General features: G+C 34.9%; 2 protein-coding genes across 2 annotated transcripts; one reads left to right on the forward strand and one right to left on the reverse strand.

Annotated features, from left to right (window-relative positions):
• On the forward strand, positions 1-4,375 carry LOC129914290 (vasotab). The gene is made up of 3 exons (XM_055993459.1): positions 1-171; positions 4,003-4,191; positions 4,257-4,375. Exons 1-3 carry the CDS (start codon positions 144-146, stop codon positions 4,313-4,315), a joined length of 276 nt encoding a protein of 91 aa, XP_055849434.1. The 5' UTR covers positions 1-143; the 3' UTR covers positions 4,316-4,375.
• LOC129914288 (iron-sulfur cluster assembly scaffold protein IscU) lies at positions 4,371-5,398 on the reverse strand. The gene is made up of 2 exons (XM_055993458.1): positions 5,202-5,398; positions 4,371-5,068 (listed from the first exon to the last, which is right to left on the reverse strand). The coding sequence occupies exons 1-2, from the start codon at positions 5,283-5,285 to the stop codon at positions 4,691-4,693; spliced, it is 462 nt and encodes a 153-aa protein (XP_055849433.1). The 5' UTR covers positions 5,286-5,398; the 3' UTR covers positions 4,371-4,690.
• Between the last annotated feature and the right edge of the window lie 4,837 nt (positions 5,399-10,235).

Below are 10,235 nucleotides of genomic sequence, written 5' to 3' on the forward strand. Positions count from 1 at the left end.
GACAGGTTTCAGTTGAGCTCAAGCCATCAGTCATCCACCTTAATTTTATAATTATTTTTTCTGTATTCTATATTTTTTGTTTAATATTTGATTTTGTGTTTGTTAAGATTTTTATAGTTTGTTTGCGTGCCTAAATAAACAAGATGCGTTTTGCAATTGTAACAATATTCGGTAAATTGATTTTTTGACCCTTAATTAAATGTAGATTAATAAAATTGTTGTTTTGGTAAACCTTATCTATATAGAGTCAATAGTTGACAGCTTTAAATGAAAATATAAAATAAATAAATAAATATAATTAATGTGATAAGAAATTGTTTTGAGTTAAAATATACTTGTAAATTTTATATTTGCTGTTATGTTAATTTAAACGTGTTGGATTGAACAAAGGTACCACAACTAAAAATCCATGATTTTTGAGTTGGCTGAAATGGTTATTTTTTATAAAATAGATGGTTAAACCACTAGTTTTTCTTTTTCTAATAAAACCAATTAAAAAGTGATCTATTTAATATAAATTAGAAATATAAATATTTCTTCCTGGTTATCAATCATAGAAAACAATATCAACGAAATGTTCAACTGAATAGCTATAGCTCGAACCTGTAACTAATATCAGTTTACGTCTTACCACTCGCTTTTTCTTCAATCTTAGGGACCGTCGAAAAAACGGTTTTGATAACATCCTTCACCGGCCTGTATGTGTCGTTTTTCCCCGCCATTCAGCCTACGAGCTATTGACATGATTTAAACTTGCTTCAAATTAGATAGAATTTTCAGTTTTATCTTTTTTGGTCGTTTTAAATTGGAAGTCCAGAAGCGTTCGCAACCATTCAGAAGCCTTCTTAAACCATTTTAATAACAGCTAGAACGCTTCTCAGAAGAGAAATTCTCGTATTGATTTATGTCGTTTTCGATTGGCTCTTCGGAAGCGTCCGGAATCATTCAGAAGCCTTCTGAAACTGTTTTATTCGCACGAAAATGACAGAAAAAATGCTGTTTTATTGGATTTCAGAATGAGTGAATCCTTGAGTGAAACCAATCGAAAACGACATTAAAATCAGAAGCACTAATACATGAACACTAGAATGTCAACAAAAAATACTCATCATCCTTTTTTTGTTATCATTCATTTAAAACTGTGTTGTTTTCTGAAATTAAAATTAATTAGAAAATTAAAATGGGTTTACCTTAATGCATTGGATGGATTTATTACCATTTTTTTCTTCATCGTTGTCTTCAGATTTATAATTTTTTCGTTTGGAAGAAAAAAAATAAAATCAATATTTGACATTTGAAATTTCACAAACACAAAAACAAAAAACAGAATTGAGTGGAAGCGATTTGACCTGTTCCATTCGATTTCAGAATGAGTGAATTCTTGAGTGAAACCAATTGAAAAGGAAACGATTTGAATTTTTCAAATTTTTTGAATTTTTTTTTATGCCCGGTGTTTTGTTATAACCGATTTTATATAATAAAACAAATTCCTTCTTATCCAGGTACAATTGTTTTAAAAGAGCCCATTTTTTGTATTTAATAAGTTATCCTCTATCCAAAGTTATCCTTTGGGCTCGTCTTTCATCTGCCCGTCTTTCATCTGATTCACCTTTTTCGAACCTTTAAATAATTAAAATTGCAAATTTCCGATACGAATAGACTAGATTAGATTAGGTAGTTCGGGTAAAAAGTACAATCGAAATTGTTTTTCGAATATACCGAAAATAATTTTAGAAGAGCACGGAGATAAAAAAGAACTAATTTATTTATGTTTTTTCTTACAACTTGAACAAATTAAAAAACAAATCCATTTTTCCTTTTCATTTTCATGTTATTATCTTATCTAATCGAGGTGAACACAAATTTTTCAGGTGAAAACTTTTTCGGGTTAAACTCAGAATAGGTCTAAATACCAATAGTTTTATTTGTTAATAGAGCATGATCGGATGAGTTGGTATTGCCATGTTCAAAGGAATGATCCATGTTCAGTTTTATTTCTTGCCAAAAAATCTTTCCAATTAAGGCAATTTTATTAGAAACTTGACCGAAATAATAGTCAAGACAATGAATCGGTGATTGTTAAAACAACATAAATAACATTTCTATTTTTTTTTTCAGGAGAGACAAAAAACTCTGTATTTTTGACGACAAGGCCGCATTGACAATTTTAGCTTTAAATTCGGTTTAGTAGAGGGCTTGTTGAGAGTTGGAACTAACTAAAATTTTTAAAAAAATATCTTTAGAAGATTTAACACCCAACGTTTTGTTGGTTACTTGAAAATAATGTTTTGACACTCATTTTACATCCAAAGTATTAGCAAATTTAATGGAAATGAATAAAAGACCGTTATAATTCAGTAATTTTATTAATACATATTAAAAACAAGAACATTAAACAAAAAGGCGAAAGTGGACGTTCCACGGCCAGCAATGAATTTGTTATTTTTTTGACGTAGTTAAGTCTTATTAATATTGTGCAAAAGTTTTATCCTTGTGACATATAGGTACTTCAAAATAGTATAAAATGCAATTTTGCATTTAACACTTTTTATTGATTGTCTCATTGATGTAATTTTAATGTTTATTTGAAGTGAAAAATATGATGGTTTGTAATTTTTCCTGAGTTTGAAGACTTTGATCTTGAATATCAAACCAATAGAACCCAAATTAGAAGCCTTTTAAGAAAACAGTTACCTACTTGTTTTTTTATAGTTCGAATTTTCAATTCTTTGCTGGTTTTAATCGCTTGAAAACTCTCGAACAAAATCTCGAAGTTGATTGCTTAAAAAGTTTATATTAAGAGTTCTATTGGCATGATATTCAAGATTTTACCTTAATGCTCAGGGGAAATAACAGAGCATGATACTTCATATTCAAAATAAAAATTAAATTCAATATGTCCTTCACATATTGCAAGATGCATTAACAATATTAATATTGCAATATCTTACATTCTTAATGCAATGCAGTGAAAAGTTCACAGTAAAACTTACCTTAGTTATAGTTTTTTCATTTGTAACTGCCGAACGTCCCACTCAGAATATTCTGTATTTATATCCATATTTTAAAAACCTAGAACATTTTGAAAGATACAATTCCACTCAAATGACCACGAACAACTGACTGACAGTAAATCATCGAAAAAACTGTAAGAAATAACAGTTTACTTACTTCGTTTTTCGAGCGTTGAATGTAAAAACAAATTAATATCAAGTACTTTAGGTGTTTTAACACTCAATTTAAAATTGGCAGAAGAGATATGTTGTTTTAGCACTCAATGCGTATTTTAACCTCGAAATTTTATATGAACCAAATATCAAATCATGTTGGTTTTGCTCTCAACGCTAGTTCTACCCATAAGCAACACAAAACAGTTATAAAAGTGGTTTCAAAAAATTTGTCATTTATGTTGTTTTAACAATCACCGATTTATCTCCCTTACTCGTTTTATAGTCTATTTCAACTACAGCCGAAATGAGATACATAACTTCGTAAGTTTTGTTAATTATTTCGTTTCGAATCGTATAGCAAATTATTTCATTTAACGTTCGATATGAGATAATTTAATTGGGCCCTAGTCGAAACTGTCCATTACGCGTCTTATTGAATTTTCGTTCAGAAAATGACGTTGACAAAATATTTAGTCCATATTCAGCCCTAGCGAGGTATCCGTCGGAGCGGAAAACTCTCCGATTTCATACGAATCTTGCTTCGAGGTGTGCTTCCTTCAGGTAAAAACTCTCCGATTCGTATGAAATCGGACAAATTTCCGCTCCGACGAATACCTCGCTAGGGCCGATTATTTCCTGAGCGTCCTTCCCAAAGTTTGAACCCAGTCAAAAAGACAATACGATACAACTCCGTATGAATATGAAAACAGATTTTTTTGGTAGCTTTTCTAAACAATAACCCAATACGTATATCATAAGTAATATCAAATCCAACAACGTTCAATGCAAGCAGCAACGCGATGATAAGGACTTTTTTTTAATTTTTTTTTAGTTCTTCTTATCGCCGCAGTGGCTTTCGCTAAGCCAGCTAAGAGCACACCACCAAACAGCTGCACTCGAGTATGCCCAACCAACTATGAACCAGTTTGCGCAAAAGCTAAAAACGGAAATAAAGAGCGCTTGTTAACTTTTGGTAGTGACTGCGTCATGAGCAATTACAACTGTGATCATACCGACGACCGTAAGTTATAAAAACAATTTTTAAAATAATTAACATCACACTAATGTTCTCCTATTTGCATTCAGCTTACGAGAAGAAATCAAATGGCGAATGTGGGAACAAAGTGAGCGTTCGTCTCCAATAGATCAACTTAAACGCCCTTTATTTTATTGAAATTTAATGTTTAAATAAAGAAACAATTTTATTTGTATGCTTTTTATTTATCTTGCTAATAATTTGTATGAACTTTTTAAGTTTAATCAAATCTTCTGGTTGTAGCTAACTTACATCCTTAGAAACGAGTTCGTTCAACCACTCAATGTCAAGAAGCGGAAAGAAGCATTATAAATTTATTTTTTCAGTTCAAAAACAGTTTCTAATTTCTAAATAATGAACGTTTTTAAAAAATACAATAATTAATAGGTTTCCTATAGAAAAATATCTCGCTCTGCAGTTATTCGCCGAGAATCAACTATTAACGGCTTCATCCATCCATAACACTCCTATCTATTATTTGTCTTTATTGCGCATCACTTCCCTGCTGCTTTACTTTGTAGTCAGCCAAAGCAGCCTTGATTGCGTCTTCAGCCAACATAGAGCAATGCAATTTTACAGGGGGAAGACGTAATTCCTTTGCAATGTCCGTATTCTTGAGCTTGCCAGCCTCATCGATTGTCTTGCCCTTGACCCATTCGGTGGCCAATGAGCTTGAGGCAATGGCCGACCCACAGCCAAAAGTTTTGAACTTGGCATCGATTATTTTACCATTCTCATCGACTTTAATTTGTAATTTCATTACATCGCCACAAGCCGGAGCACCCACAAGTCCAGTGCCGACGTTTTTGTCTTTTTTGTCCATAGAGCCAACATTACGAGGATTTTCATAGTGTTCAACTACCTACGACATAAAAAAAGCGAATGCGAATCAATATTAATTTTTATTTCACAACAATGATGATTATGAAAGACCATGGATGCATTTCAGAACACAATGAAAACCCTTTTTTAAGTTTTGTAATAGAAAAACTTACATTTTCATGATAAAATGCAGCTGGCACAGATTGTACTCGCTTAATTTGGCTTTGCAAAATTCGAGATGCTCGTGTAAGAGACATTATTATTATTATTTTTTAATTAAATTTTAATTGAACTTTATGAGAACTTTTTTGTAGATTTTATGCCTTCGATTTAGAACTGCGTGTTATCTAGAAACCGAAAGAAAAACAGAGTGAAATGTCAAAGCAAACAGCTGACTCAAATTCTAGTTTCGAAAATGGTTGATTCATTTTGGGATGTGTCGAAAGAGTATCAAGAGCTTCAAATACAGTAAGGATAAAAACGTTTTTATGCCGTGTGTGAATGGTTGCGTTCACGTACGCACAGATACCCTATCCAAGATACCTAATGTCGAATTCCTTTCAATTTTTTGAATCGCCTCAAAAAAATCGAATTTTTGGTGTTAAAAAGGAACATGAAAACAGACCGAATTCTTTTTGCGATTGTATGTGTGTCATTTGACAACAATTTTTACACGAACGTCAAGCTGAAACCAAAACAATTTCTGCAAAATAAAACCAGAGATTCCTTTGATCAATAATTTTATTTATTTTCTTCGGTAATATAGATTTATTTTAAGGCTTGGCCACACCGGAGGGTACGCGGTAGCGGTACGGGTAGCGGCAACGATATTTGTATTAAAAAAATTCCACACCCGAACGTTGATGTGTCAGTTTGGAATTTTTTCCATACAAATAACCGTACCGTTACCTGTACCTCTACCGCGTACCCTCCGGTGTGGCCAAGCCTTTAATCAGAATCAAAGGGAAATTGCAGTTATTATTAAGATCTGAGTGAAGATGAAGTAGAAGGTTATTATTTTGGCCGTATGCTGTGGTTTTACAGAGAAAAAATTTTCTGACGACAATTACGAAAAGAAAAGTCACAGTAATTTGACTTTTTCACAAGAACTATGCCAGGAAAAAATATATTTTGATCGCACATTGTTTTTTTTTTATTTATTTCATATTTTTCCGCAATAAAAATACGATATTCAATTAAAATTTACTCTTTATTTGAAGTTGGTGTTCTCAAATAAACAAACAATACGAAGAAAACTTTCAGCTTGACGTTTGAGAAATGTCAAATGTTCCAAGTGTGTGTGCAAATCCGTGTAAATCTCTCAAAAAAGAGGGATTAAAAAAAATTCGAATTCTGCTTCGTTTGAGGCGAATTTTTTTTCTATGGAACATGATTTTCAGAAAAAATTCGCTTCGAGATCGCCGAAAATTCCATTTTTCAATTGAAAGGTATTCGACATTAGTATCCGATACGTTTGTGCACACAAATCAGCTGTTCATCAAATCTCCCATAAGATACACGAGAATCCAGAAATTTTTAGGATACCTTTGGATTTTTTTGCTTTTCAACACAGCTGATCGATGAGCTGAGATTTTATATGGGATTACAACAACACAAAGGTATCCGGATACCCTTGGATCGGTACGTGAACGCACCCAATTGCGTTTAATAGTTAACCCCGTGCTTAATATTTTTCTCGGCCTCTTTTCTGCCATGAAACTCCTTTTTAATAAAAAAAAAAAAAAAAACAAAACCATCTGCAAAAAAAATTTAATTCAAATTTAACCAGGTCCCAGAGCCCAATAAATTTTTAACAGCTGAAAATTGTTTATTCACCTCAATAGTGTCAAAAACACCGTGTAAAAATTCTGGGACCTGGTTAAAATAAGGTTAAATTGTGAAAAAGAGTAAGTGTGCAAATCGGTTCTTAAGACTACCCAGCAAACGTAGAACTACAGAAAAAACCGGTGAAATATGTAAGTAAAAGAAGTACTTCTTTTCTACTGAAAAAAGATAGGAGCTCGGTAACAAACTCAGTTATATACTTTCTGTATATAAGAATACGTGAAGCAGCTATCTCTTTCTTGCATGCAAGATGAAATAATTTTCCCCCTCCATTAAGGGCCAGTTGTACAAATATTTAATCCGTGAATCATCAACTTTTTTCTTCTGAATTCGGTGGTAAAATTGATTTCTAGCACTGGTTTTAGGTCCTTATAGGTTGAAATAGCTAGATCCATCCTTGAACCAAGGTTGATTCACTGCTAATCCGCCGAAATCGGCGAGTTAAATTCCTGATCCGAGGCTGAACCACGTTTTTACAACTGGCCCTAAGGACCAGTTGTACAAACGTAGTTCAGCCTCGGATCAGAAATTTAACTCGCCGATTTCGGCGGATTAGCAGTGGATCAACTCTGGTTCAAGGATGGATGTAGCTATTTCAACCTTTATCGACCTATAACCAGTGCTAAAAATCAATTTTACCATTGAATTCAGAAGATAAAAGTTGCTGAACCACGGATTAAATATTTGTACAACTGGCCCTTAAAGTACAGACAAATGTACTTTAAAAGTACATCAGCGAAGCACATCTGGAAGTGCTTCTCATGTATATTAACCAGTGCCTACTTTTTTAACTACAGAAAAACCACTGAAACTTGTTCTTTAAGCCTTAACTACATTGGCTCAAAAAGTGAAAAAGTACAAAAGTGAAAATTTTCAAACGCATTTTTGACTAATTTTTCGGGCTGGAAAATTAAAACAAATGATGCAGAAAGCTTATTTTTTGGCATAAAAAACAATTTGTATACTCTTTTTCCCAAAAAAAAATGCGGTAGCCAGAAAAAAAATCTTTTCACTTTTGTACTTTTTGAAAAAGTGGTGTATGTAGTTAAGCCTTTAAAGGCTTGGCCACACCGGAGGGTATGCGGTAGAGGTACGGGTAGCGGCAACGATATTTGTATGAAAAAAATTCCACATCTGAACGTTGATATGTCAGTTTGGAATTTTTTTCATACAAGTACCGTTACCTCAACCCGTACCGCTACCGCATACCCTCCGGTGTGGCCAAGCCTTAAGGCTTGGCCACACCGGAGGGTATGCGGTATAGCGGTAACGATATTTGTACTAAAAAAATTCCACACCTGAACGTTGATGTGTCAGTTTTGAATTTTTTTCATACAAGTACCCTCACCGCTACCCGTACCGCTACCGCATACCCTTCAGTGTGGCCAAGCCTTTACGCTGCTGAAGCAAAACGAAACATTTTGAAGTCTCCAAAGTCAACAGCGCTCATGTTAACAAAAAAATACCATCGGTTATTATATAGCAAAGTTAAAATTATGAAAATACAAATAAAAAAATTCAAGAAAAAACATCAGAAAATAAGTTTAAAAGCAAAAACAAAACAAATTTAATTTCGTTCAAGATTTCGTTAACGAAATTTTGTGTGGAAAATTTCGTTTCGCATCAGAAATATTGCTACTTTTTTCAACATTTTTAACCTAATTCCTGTTTGGGTACTCTGAAATTGTGCATTTTTTCACAAAAAAAGATGGCCGCAAGAGAGAAAAAAATTTCCCCTTCTTGCGAATTTATGCCCATAAAATTTCTTCGGACAAAATTCTGAAATCTGTCAAAGGTAGTGCTTTCTCTGTTTTTCTTTCGAAAAGGAAGGTTGCACGTCGTCGTGCGAAGTTGGATTTTTGGCGGCTTTTTGAGACACGTGTTTAACACAGCAATTTTATTGTGAAAAACTAAATAAAAATCATTTAAAACCAAACAAAAACCCCTCAAAAAACTTAAATAATCAAATATTTAAAACAAAAGCAATCTAAATTGCCTGCTATCTTAATTGATTTATTTGTTCAAAAAATGCCACACGGCACAAGCCGGAGAGATGAACAAAACCTCTTCTAACATTAGAAAACGAAAACAGCCCAAAATCACCATCAACAAATCCATCGAGATGGAAGTGGCGCAGCAACTCGTTGTACTCAGCCGCCCGCCAAAGCAACCTTCGCAACAAAACGATGGAAATCCTGGTACCTCCAACAATGGCGCCACAACCCGAGCCCTTCAAATCGAAATCGATGACGACCTCCTGACAAAGGAATGGAAGATGCCGGATAAAAGGCACAAGGCAGCAACACCATCACCCCGCCAAGACATGGACACTGGCGCTCCATCACAAAACCAATTCGCCCCCCTGCTGGACATAACAATCCACACGCTAAAAAAGAACTCGCACAACCACAACATCACGAGACAATTATCACAATCAGCAGTCAGCAACGTGGAGGAAGATGTCCCAGGACAAAATAATAACACCGATGGAAGCACCAAAGACGGTACCAACAATACTCCAATCAACACCTTAGGAAAGGAAAGCATCCCTAGCGATATACCACATACAAGTAAGTACTGTCCGCCAATTATAATGAAAAATGTAGACACTAGAAAATTATTATTTGATTTCCGAGAAAAGTCGGTAAACTTCGCGTATAGGATAGTGAATCGCGGGAACAGCAGTAGGCTGTACGTCGATAACGCAAAAGTCCATAGGGAGCTTATGGATCTAATGAGAAAGACAGAGAGTGCCCAAGCACACTCCTTCACTTTGAAGGAAGACAGAACCACCAACGTGGTCCTAAGGGGCCTCACCTCAGATTATTTGGAATCCGAGATCTTGGACGAGCTCAAAATGAGAGTCCCTTTCGCGGAAAAGGTTTCTATATTTGAAACACTTCGGTCTAGGCAAAAGAAAATAAACTATAATCTCTTTTTGGTCCGGTTAACACCAGGCACCAGCATGGGGGAACTCCTCAAAATCAAATATTTGTTTAATACCAGGGTTCACTGGGAGAAGCCAAAGGGAAACACGGGCGCCCTACAGTGCAGGCGCTGCCAACAGTTCGGCCATCTCGCAAAGAATTGTGCAAACCAATACAGGTGCGTAAAATGCACCAATAACCACCAGCCCGGCGCCTGCACTGTGGAGAACAAGGGGGAGAGCAAGGCCACTTGCGTCAACTGCGGCTCAGACCACCCAGCTAACTTTAGAGGATGCGAGTCCTACAAAAAATATGACTCCAGAAGAAAACGCCTTCTGCAAGAAGCAAGTGCTAAAAAAGCTGACGCAAGAGGCCTCTCCCTCGCGATCTCCAGGGGTGCCCCTGTGGCACCGGGTATTTCTTATGCCAGCCATT

This window comes from Episyrphus balteatus, chromosome 3, assembly GCF_945859705.1.
Source record: "Episyrphus balteatus chromosome 3, idEpiBalt1.1, whole genome shotgun sequence".
Taxonomy (NCBI): domain Eukaryota; kingdom Metazoa; phylum Arthropoda; class Insecta; order Diptera; family Syrphidae; genus Episyrphus; species Episyrphus balteatus.

Excerpts from the sequence above, each read along its gene's own strand:
- LOC129914288 (XM_055993458.1), bottom strand. The coding sequence starts at position 5,285 with ATGTCTCTTACACGAGCATCTCGAATTTTGCAAAGCCAAATTAAGCGA. Across the intron at positions 5,069-5,201 it reads CTGCATTTTATCATGAAAAT|GTAGTTGAACACTATGAAAA; the intron begins GTAAGTTTTTCT and ends TTTATGTCGTAG.
- LOC129914290 (XM_055993459.1), top strand. The coding sequence starts at position 144 with ATGCGTTTTGCAATTGTAACAATATTCG. Across the intron at positions 172-4,002 it reads TGCAATTGTAACAATATTCG|TTCTTCTTATCGCCGCAGTG; the intron begins GTAAATTGATTT and ends ATTTTTTTTTAG. Across the intron at positions 4,192-4,256 it reads CTGTGATCATACCGACGACC|CTTACGAGAAGAAATCAAAT; the intron begins GTAAGTTATAAA and ends ATTTGCATTCAG.